Raw genomic sequence first — 19,500 nt, forward strand, 5'->3', positions numbered from 1 at the left:
GGAACGTGTGCGTTGGGTACCAGAACCTCTGATCTGTACTGCCGAGATTTGGAGAAGGTCTTCTTTAATCTCTTCTCTGAGCTTCTTATGATTCTCCTCTATCTTATCTTCTAATCTTTGCAGATGTGTTTCCACTGCTGCGATTCTGGCATGTGTTGGGCCATGTACAGCATCTGCATAAGTTCGGAGCTTCTTTGTCATGTCAAGCACGGTCTCATCCATGTCATCCCGCTTCATGATAGCTAGAGCAGAAGCATATTCATGTGGCCCAAGTCGTACCAGTTTTTGCCACATCACAGATGTGCATGGTACCAAGTCTGGATTCCTAGTTGTTATGTCATCTGAGAAGATAATCTCCGCCACTGCTATTTCTCTCAGGCGTTGAATCCTTTGTTCTATGGTCTTTCACTGTGTTTGCTGCATGTAGAGATCATCGGCACACAGGTATCTTTGCGCTACACTGTCCAAGACCCGTGCCCAGAGGCTGTGAGGGTTAGCCCCCCTCATCATGCCTTGGTCGATGACAGAATCATGTGACAGGGATCTCAAATGCTTCGCTTCCGTGCCATCCAGAATTGTAGCCTTGCCTGTAGCATCCTAAAGACGGACTAACCAGCTAATTATGGTTTCATCAGATCGTCGGGTGTAATCCTTCCTTAGGCCACGCAGGTCCTTCGGGGAGAAGGACTCAATATTGGCTTTTGATTTTGTGCCAGTTGCTTTGATTCCTGATTTTATGTCAGGAAATGTTGAGGGTCCTTCTCCTGCATTATCATCATCATCATCCACTGGTTGATCAGTCTTGTCTGTGCACTTCTCACTTCTAGTGCTAGTAGCAACAGCTATTGGTTGAGGCTTATTGTTTGGTTTAACTGCTGGCTTAGGCTCACTATGTGGTTTAGCTGCTGGCTTTGAGCCTGGGGTGTTGGTTGCAACTTGAGCGACTGGGATAGCTCTTGATGTATCTCTCTGCCCCCCTTTCTCAGTCTGCTGCCCTAGAGTATCTAGCAGTGTGCGATAAGCATATGCCAGGGCCCAGCTCACTGCAATGATATTTTTCTCTTAGGGCTATCATTGAGATACTTCTCTTTCAGATATTTCCCCACCTCAGCTGGATTCTGAATTTGTTCATGGGGAAAGTCCCAGACTATAGGGTCAGAGAATTCTTTCAGGATTTGGCCCATATTTTCTCATTCTCCACCCCACTCAGGATTCTCTACACGTGGGTCTACTTCTGGGTCAGGGGTTTTATCAGCTTTTTTAGACATCTCAGCCCTCATTCTAGAGAAGCTGCAGACCATATAGAGGAAGCTTACCAGATTAAATGCCAGAAAGATGGTCTCTTTAACATTCAGGGGAAACTGAACATTCTCCACAAGTGACATAACAGATTTAAAGGAGAAGAAGGAAAGGAAAGGCTGGAAAGCCTCATTCCCTGCTCTTCTTCTAACCAGCTGGGTGCAATTACTAATAAATTCCCAAAACATACTGCTAGAACTGGGATGCAGGGTAGGACGAAGAAACTATAAACCATACATATCGTAAACAGACGCCAGTATTTTTGTAAACGCCCTATAAATCATTATCACCAAGGCCAACACAATAGCTAATCCAATCCGTGCCCCTTTACTGCAAAAACTACGTGATAGGGACAATAATCCTAGTGACCAGAAAGGTATTGAAACCTCAAAAAGGTCTAGAGACCAGAGCCACATAAAGGCCTCCCCAAGAGACATTACAAATTCAAATAACATGGCTACTGGGTACTTTAACCTACTACACACCAAGCACAACAAACCTACAATCAATAAAGGGTTTTTTTCCACTTTCTCGAGCCACGCGTTGGGCGCCACTAACTGTATTTGTCTTGGTTTAGGGCAAGTTTGGGAGATAACCTCCAAAGGGGCTTCTCTACAAAAGCAGATTCAATTGCTCCTCCCCCCTTCAACCGGTTCGGGAGAAAATATCTCCTTGGAGAAAAGTGGAAAGAAACCTGTTTATTAAACAATAGAAACCAAACAATATTAAACAATAAAACTTCTCACTGATCTAAAGAAAGCAAACTCAGAACAGTCTCCTCCCCGGGTTGCAGCTCGGCTCACTCAGTCTTTGATCAGTTTCTGGTGCTGGAAACGCCGCGGCCCAGGCCCGGCCAGGGGGGCCACAGGTGGAGCTGCTGGTGCTCTTCTGAGTGTTCAGTCTAGAGCAGGCTTGAACAGGTCCAAGAAAAAAGGAAAAAATCACAGTCTAGGGAACTTCTTTGCTTCAGCTAGCTAAAACTAACTAAAAGCAAAAAAAAAGGGAAAAAGGAGCTCTGTCCTGCTGTCTGTCCATCCGCGGACAACACAGTCCAGGAGCAGGAATGTGGAGGAGTGAGAGCAGTCTGAAAACAAACTGCGCGCTTCTTCCCTCCCCTCTTCACTGTCTGGAAGAGAGTCTTAAAGGTGTAAAACTTATTATTTGGTATAAACAGAACAAGACGATTGGGGATAAAAGCATCATATAGTCAACCCAGGACAGGGTGCTCAGATGTTGAAACAGGTTGTCTAGAGCAGTCTTGTATACTCTATTCTTGGAGATGATTGGAACCGGACTGGATACAAAGTCCTGGGAAAACTTTGTTATTAGCTGTGCTTTGGGCACAGGGTTAGAACAGATGGCCTCATAATCTTTGTTTCAGCCTAAATTACTCTGTCATTTTTAAGTTCTGTCTAGTTAGTAAAGCCTGTTGGACTACATATCTTTTCATATAAAGAGCACTCAAATTCTTTGAGCTCAAAGATGCTATTAAGGATATTAGAATTTATTTGGGGGAAGAGAATAATTGATCTATAAAGAAAACTCACTAAGGTACCAGGTCAATCAGTTAGCTTCTCTGTCTGCTTCTAATTTGGTTCAACTTTTCCCCCACTGTGTTAGGGGATTAAGCTAAACTGAATTACTTTCTTTGTTGCAGTAAAGAGCACACATGTGGTTTGTTACCATAGCTCAGCTGACATACTGTATTTCACTGTTGCTCTAATAACTTGACTAAATGCCTAAGTTTTTTGAGTCTTATTAGGACTAAGTTGAAATACTTGATGTGGTGCAATATGGAAAATTATTACTTTAGCTATAAATTAGTGAAAGAATTGTAGAGAAGGAGCTGGTAGATGTGGTTAGTAGAATTAGAAGAGTAATTATCAGAGGAATAGTTGCAGTGGAGTACCCTAGGCATTGATCTTGAGTCTTATTTATGGTGCATTGTGATATTCGATGCAAGGGAAATAGTGTCAATACACTTTACAAGAAGCTGCTCTGAGAAAGCTAGATTCTTTGGAAAAAAAGTCTGGAGCAGAGTGAGTGGTACAGCTGAAACTTCATCTCAAATGATCCATACAGTTCTTGCCATCTGTAGTAATGAAAAAATATATAATACTAGGATACGGGCAATGAAAAATTGCAAGAAAGATTGGTGGAAGAGGGAGCTAGCAAAATAGTCTGGAGGGAGGTAAGTTCATCTTGGCAAATATGATGAGGCACTAATCACCAAAAAAGGATTAAAAACTTTTAAGTTAAATGACAGTCACACAAAAATATTTTGATTATAAATTAATTACCTGAAAGTATCTGGTCATCTTTATGTTAAAAGGTTCTCAGTAAGACCATGGGGAGAAAAAGAAACATAAATTTAGAAAAGATGTTGATATGAATTTCTGTAACATAGCATAACATAACTTTTAAAAATGAATTAGCAGTCAATTCTAGAATATTTTTCTTGTGGTCTTGTAAACTCGGTCACTAGCTCTGCATGGTTTTGCAGAAGCAAGGGGAACAGATTTGGTAAAATAAACATGGTCATAGAATTATATTAGCCTTAGAAATCAAATTATTTGAGCTGCTAATTCTATGCCATGATAAGGAAGTTTGGTACAAAAATAGCACAGAGGAAATTAAACTGTCTGTTAGCAGAATCTTGTTAATAGTCCTCATAATGATCACAATCTCTTAACAGTATTAAACACTGAAAACTGTCAGGCAGCTTTAATCATATATATATATATATATGTTCTGAGAACAAAAGCATTTTCATTGATAGACTGATACTGTTACCTCATAGTGTGTTGTTAACACTGTATTGTATTTTGTAATAGTAACTTAAGCATGGTTTCATGAAACTTGAGACAGATTAATGCTTCCTGGGCAGGTCCCTGTTCTTTCTCTCTCCCATGATTTATTTTCCTCTGCTTCCATATATATAACTTATGTGGGTTCTAGCACTCAGCAGAAGGTTTTGTGTGCTACAATGTTTCTAACATTTCCACCATGATAGAAAATTAACTCAGGAAAAAAATAATTTAAAAAAATCTTGTTTTCTGCTAGATTAATGAGTTAAATCAGTGCAATGAATAGCTTGACAAGTAGCAGAACTAGCACTAGGGATGAAATAGGATGGCATAGCCAGGTTTGGTATATGGGAGGAAGGAGGAATAAGAATGGGGAGGAAGACATTTCCTTGTTGGCTGTATTAGACTGTTAATGTGTGCAAGTGCAGTCTGAGATAGTCTGCTGCCTGTTTTCCCAATGTAATGTATTTTTAGTCAGTACATATGATAATGTGAATTACTTCAGAGAGTATGACAATTTTACACTTCTGTACTGTTAGTTATGTAGATAAATACAGCCTGATTTTATAAATTGTCATTCACTTTTACCATCATAAAATAGTCTTCCTGAATTTTCTGATGGGGTCTGATTTTTCACTTTAAACTGACAAATTGATAAACTGTCTATATGCATCAAGCAGTGGTGGGAGCTACACCAGGGTGAGTCAGGTCTTTTCCTTCCACTGTTATGCTAAGAAGTTGAAAATGAAATGAAACATAATTGTGAGTACAACTCACAACTGAATTAAATTTGGATGAAATGCAAGTGGTTTTTAAAGTAAACAGGGGCCTAAGATGGGAAGAAGGTGGAGTCCAGGTGTGTATAATAATATTTTCTCTGTGTGTTTCTGCTGTAAGAATTTTTTAAAAATATATTGAAGTTAATGGGTTCTGCTGTAATTAAAATTACAAAATCGGGTTTTTTAAAAATAAAAGTTATTAAACAAAAGGGAGTTATGGAAATGTCTTTTGCAAAAATATTAGTAAGTATTAGAGAAAATAATAGTAACTAATAGAGAGAATATTCCAGTCTTTAGGAAAGAAATACTGTACCTCATTCCTTTTGGTTTTGAGCATAATCATGCTGAAATTCCACTTTGAGTGTTTGCTTCAAACAAGATTTCATTTATCTATTTTTTTCTAAATTTTAGAGGATACTACCTCCTTGATAGGCATGGAATTGTTTTTGAATAATCTTTTAATAGTGCTATGGAGATGTGAAACTATAGAGACTCTAAAATATTGAAAATCAGTACAGGAAGTATACTGAAAATTTCATAATAATCACTCAATCCCCTATTTAATATAATTGTTCCAGATAGTGATATTTTGCCCAGTTCACTTTATTTGTTTAAAAATAGCTATTATAGGATTTTAATAATAATTCGAAGTTATAAATCTTTATAGGACAACAATATTAGTTTTAGTTCAAATAATTCTTAGAAGCAATATTTCTTTTATTTCCACTATTAATATTTATTTATTTTTATTAAATAGCTACATAGTAATGTTTTACCTGCACATTAAAGAGAAACAAATTAGTCTCAGCATGTGCCTGGAAGATTGCCAGACCTCTGGTAGCAGTTGTCTTGCTTGATTTGACTGCCCATTCTTTTGATGCTTCATGTTGTGAGGCAGTGGACTTCTGTATGAGTGAGTGGGGCCAGCTTTTATAATTTTCAACTTTTGTAGGAAAACTCCCACATCATAAATATTTAAACTGTCTCTTCCTTAAATTTAATAGTTCTGAGCTATTTTTCACAGAAGTCTTTAAAATCTCATTACTTTAATATGATTTACTGAAAAACATCATGCAAGTGCATATGAGTAATGATCTCCCACAGAAAAGCAGTATTTTTCTTAATTTGACAGGCATATCAGTTTTATTGAAGAACCACTAAAACACTTAAAAACTTATTGGTCATAAAAAGATAACTGTGTAAGACTTCTGTATTATTTTGAATGAAAAGCTTGGGTTCTTTTCAAGCAGTGGAACACAGCTACCATCACTCCTTGCTAAGAAGAAAGTCATTGCCTGCATGATATATTTCCATTCACATAAACTTCAAAATTATACAGGCTTTTTAATGGGGTGGATAAGAAGTAATAATAGTAATTACAGTGTATGATAGCTGTTCCACGTCTGTTTGTAGAACAGACAAGTATGAATCAAATGTGGGAGTTTGAAATGTTTAAGCATTAGATGAGTATGTTGGATTAATCTAATTACTTACTGTCTTTTTCCAATGTAGCCAGCAGCCAGCTTCGGGCGTAGCTTATTCCCATCCAACTACAGTTGCCAGCTACACTGTCCACCAGACACCAGTTGCTGCGCACACTGTCACTGCAGCCTATGCTCCAGCAGCAGCTACAGTTGCAGTAGCCAGGCCTGCTCCAGTAGCTGTTGCAGCTGCTGCAACAGCTGCTGCTTATGGAGGCTATCCTACAGCACACACAGCTACAGATTATGGTTATACACAGAGGCAACAAGAAGCTCCACCACCGCCACCTCCTGTCACTACGCAGAATTACCAGGTGTGTTTTTTTTTAAAAATTGTGTAATTTTAAAATTATATGTTAAAAGGAGGAGGCCTGTTTGGATAAGATAATGTGGTGATATTTATATTTTTTCTTCCATGGCTCACAGCTAAAATTGTGATAGAATGTGAAGTGACTGCTGTTCTGTATGGTGTGTATAGAGGATTATCAGCAGTAATACTGATAAGATTTAGACATTCACACAATAAACAACATATTGACATTTATCTCCAGATTATTTTGTGAACTACTGCTGAAATACTTGTCTTGGCTAGCCTAACTGTCCAAGTGGCATGCAGTTAAATGGGTCATGGAACTGATTTAGATGAAAAAACTGTTCCAGTGAAAATTTTCAGTGGGAGATAGTAGTTCCCTTGTCAGATTCCTGGTTGCCACAGGAGCTCTAGCACCAAATGTAAGAGGATAGAAGATTACTCTAGGAGACGAACTGTCTTTTGAGTAGATTTTGGGTACCCTTTGTGAGACGTCTGCCTACCTTTGTGTAGCTACAGGCTTTTACAAAAGGAAACTGTTGTGTTTTAATCTTGCTCTGAACTTTACTGACACTTCTTTGCATTGAATCTAGCAGTTGTCAGCATTTGGGTGGGTCAGTTCAGGATAAGGATTCCACAGAATGTTAACCAACTTAAAAAGGAACAGCATCTTTCCATGGGATTGACAAGACTTCTGCAGAATTTCCGTGGTTCTGCACAGTTGTGGTGCCAATGCAAGAGATGGATGTGGGATCATGTAGGGTGAGGAGAGATGTGATAGTACCTCTGACAACTTCCCATTCTTACACTGGCTTAAATGTCTTATGACACAACATCCTGTCAGTGACTGGTATTACTCATCAGAAATAAAGAAACTTAGAAGTACAAATCAGTGCTGCATCAGTTTTGCAGTCGGAAGATTTCAGTACATAGTGGTTATCTTTGGACTTATTTAAGATAAGTGTTTACTCCAAAGAGCGAGAATTTGCAGTCTTTTCTGTCTGTCTAGATTGACACAATATAAGGATATATACACATCAGTAACCCTAGCCCATTGGTTTCAATCAGACAGCTTAGATGCAGAAAGATGAGCAGTTTTACATGGCCACGTAGTTTCCTATTAGAAATGTGAGCTTTATTTGTATTTCTAGCAGCTTTTTTTGCTACATTATCTAGACTCTAATTTGCATTTTTATTTGTTTAAAGCTACTATACTGTTGCCGTATGTTATTAATTCCTTTGTAGGGCTTTGCACTTTGTTACATATGGTAATGAACCAAAATGTAGGAGTCTTTCCAGTAGCATGTTTACACATAATTACAAGGTTATTAAACTAGTCAGTTATTAGATGCATTCAGATAGATAATAGCCCCCTAAATTAAAGAAAAATACTACAAGAAAGACATTGAGGCACTGGAGTATGTCCAAAGTAGGGCAGTGAAAATGGTGAATTGTAGCAGGCACAGGGCCTGCACGGCCTTGGCGGTCAGAGGCCTGAGCTAGGAAATACCAAAGTCAGCATGACTAAGGCTTTAGAAGCCCCTCTCTTCCGCCTTTTCGGACCCTGTTATCTTCCTGTATATCCATAGGTCACTTTTCCCCTGACCCTTACTATTGGACAGTTTTCAATACCCCTGTAAGGTATAAAAACTCCTAACCCTGCCCGGTTCGGCGGAGGAGAGCTGTCACTGGACCCTTCGCGGAGACCCCAATAAAGGAACCCTGTGGAACCCACACAGCGCTGCTCCCTCTCTCTCTGCGTCTGCTGCGGCGGCGGTACCGACGGCCCCAGGCGAGCTAAAAGAGCTGAAATCACTAAAGAGCTGAGCTGCAAATCACTATAGCTTGCCTGGGTTGCCTGAGCCCCCCCCGCTGAGCTGTCCTGGCCGGCCGGCATTCCCCGCTGGGCTTCTGCCCTGAGGGTAATTAGCCAGTCATAGTGAAGGGTCTGGAACATAAGTCTTCTGAGGAATGGCTGAGGGAGCTAGGGTTGTGTAGCCTGGAGAAGAAGAGGCTGAGGGGGGATATTACTGTTCTGAAAAGAGGTTGTAGTGAGGTGGGTCTCAGTCTCATTTCACAAGTAACGAGTGACAATACAAAAGGAAATGGCCTCAAGTTACACCAGGGGAGGTTTAATTTGGATATTAGGAAAAATTTCTTTATGGGAAGGGTTCTAAAGCATTGGAACAGGCTGCCCAGGGAAGTGGTGGAGTCACCATTCCTGGAAATGTTAAAATGTGTGGATATGGTTTAGTAGTGAACATGGTGGTAGTGCTCAGTTGACTGTTGGACCTGGTGATCTTAGAGGTCTTTTCTAACCATAATGATTCTATTATTTCATTCACCAGCACCCCCAAGTCCTTGGCAGGGCTGCTCTCAATTTCTTCATTCCCTACCCTGTATTGATACAAGAGATTGCCCAGACCCAGGTGCAGCACCTTACACTTAGTCTTGTTGAACCTCATGAGTTTCCCATGGGCCACATCTTGGGCTTGTCCAGGTCACTCTGGATGGCATCCCATCCTTCAGGAATGTCAACTGTACTGCTCAGCTTGGTGCCATCTGCAAACTTGCCAAGGGTGCACTCGATCCTTTCATCTGTCATTGATGAAGACATTAAATAGCACTTGGTCCCAATACGAACCCCTGAGTGACACCACTTGTCACCAATGTCCATTGGGACACTGAGCTGTTGACAGATACACTCTGGATGCAACCATCCAAGCAATTCCTTTTCCACTGAACAGCCCACCCATTGAATCCTCTCTCCACCTGAGAGAGAAGGATGTTGTGGGGAACCATGTCAAAGGCTTTACAGAAGTCTAAATAAAGGACATCTGTAGCCCTTCCCTTGTCCACTGATAGAGTCACTCCATCGTAGATGGCCACTAGGTTGGTCAGACTTGCCCTTGGTGAAGTCATGCTGATTGTCCTGAATCACCTCCCTGTCCTCCATGTGCCTTAGCAGAGCTTTTAGGAGGATCTGTTCCAGGATCTTCTCAGGCACAGATGTGATGCTGATAGGGCAGTAGTTCCCAGGGTCTTCCTTTCTACCCTTTTTTAAGATGGGTGCAATGTTTCCCTTTTTCCAGTCACCTGGGACTTCACATAACTGCTATGACTTTTCAAATATGATGGAGAATGGCTTGGTGGTCATGAACCTGATCTCTTACAGTGGGAAGGACTTTGTTCTCCCAGTCTTTCTTGCAGTCTATCCACTCAAGAAGTGTGGGAAGAGAGGTTACTATTGGAGAATGAGTCAAAAAAGCTGTTGAGTACCTCAGCCTTTTCCTCATTATTATTGAGAGTTTGCCAGTCTTGCTTATCAGGAGTGGTTCATCATCTTCGACCTTCCTTTTCTGGCTGACATACCTGTAGAAGTCCTTCCTGTTATTCTTTGCCTCCTTTGTCAAGTTCAGCTCCTGCTGCACCTTGGTCTTCTACACATCATCCTGACACAACCGGTGTCTCTATATGCTTTCCAGGACACCTGTTCTTAATTCCACTGCCTGTGCATTTCCCTCTTGTCCTTTAGTTTGACTCAGCCATGCTGATCTCTTGCTTTCTTTGCCTGACTTGTGCTGGGGGATTGCAAGCTCTTTTTGCTCAATGGAAGACTTCCTTAAAGATCTGCCAGGTCTGTTCTGTTCCTTGGCCCTGAGGGCAATTTCTCAGGGGGATCCTATTGACTAACTCCTTGAACAGCTGGAAGCTTATTTTCCTAAAATTCTGGGTCTTGACTCAGCCTGACCCATATTCCTCAGGACTGCAAACTCTATGAGTGCATGATCACTGCAGCCCAGGCTGCCTTCAGTCTTGATGACCCTCATTAGCTCACTTACATTGGTGACCATCAGGTCCAGTATTGCATCGCCTCTGGTAGTGCTGTCTATTACCTGGCTCAAGAAGTTATCCTCCATGCATTTCAGGAGTCTCCTGGATTGCCTACAGCTCACTGTGCTACTTTCCCAGCAGATGTTGGGGTGGTTGAAGCCCCCCAGCAGGACAAGAACCTGCGATTGCAATGTCTCCTGTAGCTGGAGCAAGAAGGCTTTGTCAATAGGTTTCTCCTGATTGAGCAGCCTGTAGTAAACACCAACCACAGGGTTCCCTTTTCCAGCTTTGTCTCTATTTCTCACTTATAAGCTTTCAACCTTCTCATGGCTGTTCTTCAGAGACAGCTCTTCATAATCTATCCATTTCTTGACAAAGGGGGCAACCCCTCCACCCCTCTTTTTATCTCTGTCCTTTCTGAACAGTCTGTAGCCATCGATAACCACAATCCAGTCATGGGATTTGTCCCACCAAGTTTCAGTAATGGCAACAAGGTTGTAGCTTTGTAGCAGCATGGACTTCCAACTCCTGTTTGTTGCCCATGCTGCGTGCATTGGTGTAAAGGCATCTCAGCTGGGCTGTCAGCATATCACCTTTTTTATAGGAACGCCTCTCCTCTGAGGTGTTTCCCTGGTGACTTCTATTACCTCAGAAGCCCCTGGCTCATCTCTGTAAGTCTTCAAGTGTGCTTCAGTTTGGCTAGCACATCTCAGAGTCACTGGCTGAAGGCCCTTGCTACGACTCCATCCCTCTAATCTTGATGTGTTGTCCCACAGCTTGTCAAGGACAAGCCTGATATTATCCCCCTCCCCTGTCATGTCTGGATTAAAGCTCTATATCAATGAGCGCTACTAGCTCCTGAGCAAAGACCCTCTTCCCCCTTTGAGAAAGGGGAATCCCATCTGATTCCAGCATGCCTGGTGTCATGTAGGCCATTCCATTATACAAACACGTGAAATTGTGGTAGTGACACCAGCCATGGAGCCATGTATTAGACTGGGCTCATCTGTTTCTTCCAGTGTCTCTGCCCACAACTGGGAGGATAGAGGAGAAAATAACCCGTGCTTCATATTCCCTTACCAGCTATCCCAAGGCCCTGAAGTCTCTTTTGATTGCCCTTGGATTACGTATTGTGATTTCATCACCACCCATGTGGAAGACCAATAATGGGTAGTAGTCTGAGGGCTGTACCAGGCTAGAGAACTTTCCCAGTCATGTCTTTAACCCAGGCCCCAGGGAGGCAGCACACTTCCCTTAAGAGGAGGATCCATCCAGCATATTGTACCCTCTGTTCACCTTAGAAGGCAACTGCCTACAGCTGCAACCTGTCTTTTCCTCGTGGAGGTGGTTGTTATACAGAGAGTAGGCCTTTCTGATTCTGGCAACACCTCTGATGTAGATGGACCTCTATCCTCATCATCCTTTGACTGGCCTTCTACATTTTTGTACAGAGGCACCTGGGAGGGTGAGGTGGGCAAGGAGGGGATTCACCTGCTGTCCTGAGCGAGGACTTGCCTCCATTCACCCCTTTTCTTTGAGCTACTGCCTTCTACCTGCCCAAAGGGAAAAATATAGGACCTCCTTGATATTGATTTTTTTTCTTTCTGGTGGCTCTTCATGTCTTAGGGAGGGCCAAGCCATGGTTCCATGCTTTTAAACTTGTGAATATATTGTGGTTTGTGGAGATCTGTGGTGGTTTTTTTCCTTCGTATTTTACAGGAATGCAGTCTGATATAGTCATTATGAAAAACTAGTGTGCATTGAGTTGCTTTTTGGTAACAAAAATAATTTGGAAGGGGAAAAGTAGTTTAATAGCATGAGATTAACTCCTATATTATGTCTGAAAAAGACTATTCAGGGTTGTCTTCAGGCCTGACATATCTATAAACATAAATTTAATTTCTTTAATACATATATTGGTATATAATGTATCTGTAAATATTTTTTAAATCTACTTAAGTAGAATAGAAGAAAAATCTTTGAGTCTGCTAATGATTATTATTCCAGATATATAGTTAAGGAGAAATTTGATGGGTTTTCTTTTTTGAATTTTTAGGATTCCTATTCTTATGTTCGATCTACTGCCCCAGCTGTAGCTTATGACAGCAAACAATATTATCAACAACCAACAGCAACTGCTGCGGCTGTGGCTGCTGCTGCACAGCCTCAACCTTCAGTGGCTGAGTCATACTACCAGACAGGTAGGTGGCATGATTCAAACTCCTGTTGTTATATACAGTCTGTATACTATTTTAATAGCTTAAAATATATCTTTGACTATTTCATATTACCAGATTTATTTATTGTTTTGACATGTAATCCCTGTCAATGCGTAGAAAAAACTTGATGCACCTAGAACTTGAACATTTTTGTGACATTGCCATAAGTAACTATCTTTGAGATTTGGATTGTTATTAATACAGTTAAAACATACTTCCAGGCAAAAACTTTTGCTGAAGTAGGTTAAAAAAGTCAGTGTTGGTTTCAGATGTTAACTTGGTTAGAAAGACTTTAAAAAAAAATCTTTAATGTATATAGTTCTTTAATTATTGGTATCATAAATGCTACAAAACATAAATCCTATTTACTTTTTTTTTTCTACCATTAGAAATAATAGCCAAGTTTAGATGTACTTTGGTTTAGTGTGTACTCTAGTAAAACCATTGAAGGAGAAAGTTGTTTAAAAACATGGCAGCACAGTTAAAAATACATAAATAAATCTGAGGCTTGCTAGTGTGAGCTTTGATGTGATTAAACCATTGTGGGATATATGGTAGCTGAAGCATAACCATTACTGTAAAAAAACCAAACAAAACCCAATCAAAACCAGGCAAAACCCAACCAAACTAAAACAAAAGTCACTTGTTAATATCTTTATTACATAGCATATCATTAAGTATTGCTTAATATGGTTTGCATTTCATTCAACTAAAGCATATCAATGTTTGTACACTTCTGTTTTCTATCCTAATTAGCTCCAAAAGCAGGATACAGCCAAGGGGCAACTCAGTATACCCAAGCCCAGCAAACACGACAAGTGACAGCTATAAAACCTGCAACCCCAAGTCCAGCAACAACTACATTTTCTATATATCCAGTATCCTCTACTGTGCAGCCAGTAGCAGCTGCAGCTACCGTTGTTCCATCCTATACTCAAAGTGCAACATACAGTACAACAGCGGTTACTTACTCTGGTAAGAATTTTGCATATTATATTGCTGGGATTTTTGCATTTGTTACAGGAGAGGATTTAAATACTCAGCATTTTAGCAGTTTATGTTCAATTACTTCATAGTCTATAGAGAAATATCAACCAGTTAAATCATAATAATGATAAAATATTTTTATGTATCTCTAAAAGAGGTTTGATGCTTGAATGTGCCTATTTTGTTATATGTGAGAATATACAAAGTGTTGGCATTACTACGTGCACAAGTATTTTTTGATTTACTGTAAACTTGGGAGAGAAAAGATGGGGGATAGAAAAAATAAGGAAACACAAATATAATCCAGGGAAATGTGGAGCATGCTGCCATCAAGCAGCAATTATAGAGACAAGGAGGAGCAGTCAAATATAAATGTTTTAAGTTTGGGTTGTCTCGACCCAAGATGGGGGGAGAATGGGTGCTACAAAGAAAGACTTTCCTTCAAACACTAGAAATCCAAAAAGTAGTTAAAGGTGAGAAGATGTTAATTTTATGGCCAGATGGTAATCAACTGGCATATTATAGCTACCTTTAACTATTTGTTTTGGTTTGTTTTCAGTTTAAAAAGGGATTGTAAGACTTCATTGAAACAGAGCTTGATTAGAGGATTAAAATAGTTGAATGAGTAGATGTATAAAGTTTATGGGAAAACTGGCTCAAAAGGTATGAAAGCCCAGTTTCCTTGATTTACTTATGTTTGATACTAGAAATCAAGGAGTGTCTAGACAGGGTGTGCTGCAACTCATTTGAAATAGAATGGCTAATGCTATTGCATTCTGTCTTTTATATTTTTTTTTCCCTTAGTCTACATAATATCTGTCTTTTTCTGTTTGGAACTTGAACAGTAAATCTGGCTCTGGAAGACTGCTTATTTCAAGTGACCTTTGATAAATCTTTTATTAAAATTCTTGTTGCATCATACTCAGTCTTACCAGATGTACCAGGAAATTTCACATATTCTTTAGGGATGCTTTGATATATGTAACAAAACATTGTGTTTGCAAAGTTTTGTCTAAAATCAAATATATTCCTGATACAAATGGTATGCTATGTATTTGTGTACTGTGAAACATTAAGAAAAATTCAGACTGCCTGACAAGATCTCAATAAATCTTTTGTATCCTACTCTATTATGCAATATGCTTGGAATTAGTGTATTATGTAATTAATACATGATGTACAGTGATGTAATATTTATTTTATTTTAATCTTTGAGGTACCTCTTATTCTGGCTATGAAGCTGCAGTATATTCAGCTGCATCATCCTATTACCAGCAGCAGCAGCAGAAACAGGCAGCGGCAGCAGCTGCTGCTGCTGCAACAGCTGCTTGGACAGGGACCACCTTTACTAAAAAGGTACCATTCCAAAATAAGCAACTGAAACCAAAGCAACCTCCCAAACCACCCCAGATCCACTACTGTGATGTTTGCAAGATCAGCTGTGCTGGACCACAGGTACCTGTATTATATAATATCCTGCTATATGCTTTAGTCATAATTTTTTCAGCTAAAAAAAATGGCCCCTTTAAGAATATTTGTTAATTTTAAAGACCTGATTCTATACTTATACTGAAGGAATAATTAAATGAAAATGTATGCTGTGGCAGAAAAAGGCCATATGAGAAGACAAAAAGATGCATCCCTTTAGCTTGGACAGAGAAGCTTCAGCTGTGCTTTGTACTCCAGAAGTATTCTAAACTTTGAATTTGATTTTCTTTTTAACATAGCAAACTTCTTAGAAAATACTTTTTTCAAAACTTTGTGAATGGTTGTCACGGTTTGGCACTGGCTAGAAGCCAGGCACCCACGAAAACCATTCACTCATTCTCCTCTGCTATAGTTGAGCAGAGGAGGGGGAAAGAAAAACTAAAAGGCTCACAGAGTGAGATAAGAATTAGGAGAAAACATTCTAAGGGCAAAACAGGCTCAAAAGTTAAAAGGTATAATGAAAAATTTCTTAACATAAATAAAAGAGGATAATGAGAACTAAAAAAAACCTTTAGAACACCTTCCCCCTCCCCTTCTTTCCTTCCCACTGACAGCATAGGGAGACAAAACATGGGGGGTTTAGTCAGTTTGTCACTTCTAAAAATCTTTCTTCAGTTTGCTTAGGGAGAGGAGTCTCTTCTGCTGTGCCATGGGGTCCTTCCCACAGGAGACAGTTCTCTGTGAACTTCTCCAATATGGTTCTAATTTTCACGAGTAGCAGTCCCACCCAACCTGCTGCAACGTGAGTCCTTCCCACAGGCAAACAGTCTTCCCATAAGTGTTTGTATGGGTCATTTAGTTCATGGGGTATAGTCTTTTAAGGATGAGCTGTTCTAATTTGGAAGCAAGGGTCCTCTTCCTCTATTCCTGGAAGCAAGGGTCTTCTCTCTCTGTTCAAGTTTGTCACTAAATTACAGCTTTTCAGCATTCACACGCTCCAGCATGAGTATCTTTTCTCACAGGTTGCGAGTAGACTTCTACATATCCTCCATGCACTTCATGAACTACAGAGGAAAAAAGACTGTTGTATTATAGTCCTCACCATGGCTTGCAGAAGAATCTCAGCTCCAATGCCCAGAGCACCTCCTCCTCCTCCCTCATTTTTCACTGACCTTAGTGTTGCCATGTTTTTCTCCTTTTCCTTTTCTCTGACTTGGGAGAAAATTGGTGTCCGTAGGTTCATTTGTTCTCAAGTTCTATCAATTGAAAAGTTTTTATAGAGTTCCGCAGTGCTGAAAGGTTGAGCCTGTCTAGGCTCCACATCGGAGAATTGCTTGCCATGCCTCTCACTGTTGGTCACGTGGTCCCCGCTGGCACCCCATGAGCCGCTCTGGCCGCCGGTTCCAGTCAGCACCTCTCCTCTTGCGGGGTGCTGAAAAGGAAAAACTGCTGCTGCCGCTTCTGCCCTCCTGTTCGCAGCATGGCTGGGCTAAAAGTGGCTAAGCAAGTAAAGTTCATTGCGAGCCATGCTGAGATGGCAGCGGCCACGTGTTGCTGCCCCAGCTGCACCGATCCCGGCCATGTGGCCACTCCCAACGTCAGGATGGCGGTGGCCGCCTTTGGCTGCATGAGCGCTCCAAGCGCTGGCCACATGGCCACGTGGTCTCAGCCCTGTGGCTGCTCGTGGCACTGGGATAGTCCCCCAGCAGCATGGCCTCAGCGGCCGCACCAAAAAGAATCCTGGCCATGCCAGGAAGGGGCCCGGTGGCCCCCTCACCACCCCTCTGAGGGGAGGAAGAAAGAGAGCTTGCATTTGTCATCACAGAGGCGTTACTGACTTCTCTAATTGGGCCAGCCAATATGTCCATCATCAGAGTCTTCAGGGATTTGCTCTGCTGGACAGTGAAGTTTTGAGGAGCTTGTCTCTCAGAAGCAGCCTCTGTGGGTTCCTCTGCCTCCACTGAAAGCCATATTGTGTTAAACGAACACAATGGTAATCCTGAAAATGTATTCATTTTATTCCAGCATCCCAGTTTAGTTTCAAAGGGGATACAAGTGCATAAAAAGTAGGTATCGATTAATGAAATGTTTGTGTGCGTGTTTGGAAAAACAGTTCTTACTCTTTAGGTAAATTTGTCATTATTTTCCATCCTGTCTGCTCCATAGATTGCCAGTGTTAGTATAGGAACAAACAGCAACTTCTGTATTTTATTTTCAGGGTAGCTTTATTTATGCACTACCTTTTTTTGAATTTGCTTTTTTAGTTATCTGGATACATTTAATAACTGTGGTCTTGCAGTTTGAGGAAAATTCAAAATCAAGAATAATTCAATGCAATGTTGGAAAATGCAACTGAGACAGTTTTCTGATCTTATCAGGCTTTCAATGGTAATATATGTTGACCAGTACTTGACTGAGGAAGTGAGAAGGTAGAGGACTAAAGACCATCTTGTATTACCTAAGAGTGGAATCCTGGTGGTGAAGAAAATATCTTGGTTTAGGAAGTGGCCTGCTTATGCCTTAAAACATGTCATAGGGAAGCAATGTTCAGTGTAGGAAGTATTTTTCATACAAAGCATGTGTTTTATGCTATGCTCTATGTTACATGTATACACATGAATGATGAACAAACAGTTCAAAGCCAGCTGTGTGTATTTTTTATTTAAACAGACTTATAAAGAACACTTAGAAGGCCAGAAACACAAAAAGAAAGAAGCGGCATTAAAAGCTTCCCAGAACACCAATAACAACAGTACTTCTGCTCGTGGAACTCAGAATCAGTTGCGCTGTGAGCTTTGTGATGTGTCTTGTACAGGAGCAGATGCTTACGCTGCTCATATCCGTGGAGCCAAACATCAGAAAGTAAGAACTTTCTCTTGTCTATATTATACAAGTCAGTCATATATTTCTTCCCATCATTTTTCTCATCTTAGGAAAAAATATGCAGAAAGAATATAATTAGAATTTTGTTTAAAGACAGTTCTGCTTTTTGTTTCAAAATTATATTTAAGCTCACTATTAGTAGGGCCTTGTTGGGAGAAAGGGGGAAAACATATTGCCACAGCATCAAGGAGAAGAGGATGTATTGGGAAAGGTATGTAAATTGTAGGAAGAAGGTATAGAGTAAGATGGGGAAAAGTGTCAATGAGGACATGCATTAGCATGCCTGTGCCCCCTAACACTTTTCAAGACTTCTCTTGACATTCTTATTTGGCACTGTGAAGCGCTCTGTGCTTTGAAATACTGTAAACTGAGTCAGTGCCAAGGGATGAGATTATTATGTGTCACTTTTTGGTATTTCTTGCAAAAAAAAAAAGGCATATGGAAACAAGGAACAATGTCCTGTAGTAGATTTTATGAGTATGTTTAAAGAGTTTTGGTAAGCATGCTTTCCCTATTGTCTGTGTGCAGTTAGGTGAACATTTTAGAATAAAGACTGCAAGCTGCACTGTGAACCCCTGTGACCCATGTTCTAAATTTGGTCATATGACAATAAATGGAATGGTGCAGTGTAGAATGCGTGTTTAGATATTACAGTATTGGGGTACACAAAACAGAGAGTACTTTGGACCTTATTAACATAAGAGATTTGATAAATAAAATTCTTTGGCAAGAGCAAACAGAACTTTGAGAATTAAATCAAGATTGCAAGAAGATTAAATCAGACGGATTTACTGAAAAAAGAAAATTGCATCAAATTCTGCAAGCAAGAGATGTTGTAAAATGCATAAGTTTATTTATGTGATTTTTAACCCAATCATTGTAGTAAAACATTACTAGCTTTCCTAAAATACTATATAAGCATTTGTATCCCACAATAAAATCTGATTCTTTGATCATCTCAAAGTCTTCCATCTCTCTCTTCATCTCCGATATTACAGATTTTCCTCAAAGTTATGGAATTATTAATGTAAGTAGCAAAGTAATAATATTCAGCTTTTATAGACCTTTATATCTCAGAACACTGTACAAAGTGACATCAGTAATATCATTCCTATTTAAGTAAATAAATCTCATAGCAAATTTAAAATAATTTTCCAAATATTATTTTTTGTTAGTAGAAGAACAAAAATTATAATTTACATAGATTTACCTAGTGTTTGTTCTTTCATTAATGAAGTTGAGTAATTAAATTTTTGTGTTGTGCCCAATAACTATAGGTATATGGAGTATGATAATATATTATCTTTGTATATTTGGATGTCCTTTTCTCTTCCTCATAGATAGTTGCTAACCAATGCTAAGTTAGGTTGTCATCAGTGTAAAAATGAAATCTCAAAGGACTCTTTCTTTGGTACGCTGAAGAATCTTGTGCATTCTAGTGGGAAAAAAGTAATCTGGAAGAGTTTCTTGAAC

At 40.0% G+C, this 19,500-nt stretch overlaps 1 protein-coding gene and 1 non-coding gene across 5 annotated transcripts in view; both read left to right on the top strand.

The window, feature by feature from the left end:
• LOC135288968 (zinc finger RNA-binding protein-like) overlaps positions 1 to 19,500 on the top strand; it is a 64,467-nt gene that overhangs the window by 12,199 nt on the left and 32,768 nt on the right. For 3 of the 4 annotated variants that reach the window (XR_010351771.1, XM_064402321.1, XM_064402322.1), the window contains exons 3-7: positions 6,398 to 6,680; positions 12,567 to 12,711; positions 13,486 to 13,704; positions 14,933 to 15,171; positions 17,815 to 18,006. Coding sequence is in view for 3 of the 4 variants with exons in the window: in XM_064402321.1 (XP_064258391.1) it covers positions 6,398 to 6,680; positions 12,567 to 12,711; positions 13,486 to 13,704; positions 14,933 to 15,171; positions 17,815 to 18,006 (1,078 nt within the window). In the remaining variant the exon portion in view is untranslated. The remainder of the gene's footprint in view (positions 1 to 6,397; positions 6,681 to 12,566; positions 12,712 to 13,485; positions 13,705 to 14,932; positions 15,172 to 17,814; positions 18,007 to 19,500) is intronic. The other variant, XM_064402323.1, reaches the window with a different exon arrangement.
• LOC135289198 (small nucleolar RNA SNORA66) lies at positions 3,766 to 3,902 on the top strand. The gene has a single exon (XR_010351977.1). It is a non-coding gene; the product is annotated as a small nucleolar RNA SNORA66 (small nucleolar RNA).

Source organism: Passer domesticus, chromosome W (assembly GCF_036417665.1).
Source record: "Passer domesticus isolate bPasDom1 chromosome W, bPasDom1.hap1, whole genome shotgun sequence".
In the NCBI taxonomy this organism is placed as follows: domain Eukaryota; kingdom Metazoa; phylum Chordata; class Aves; order Passeriformes; family Passeridae; genus Passer; species Passer domesticus.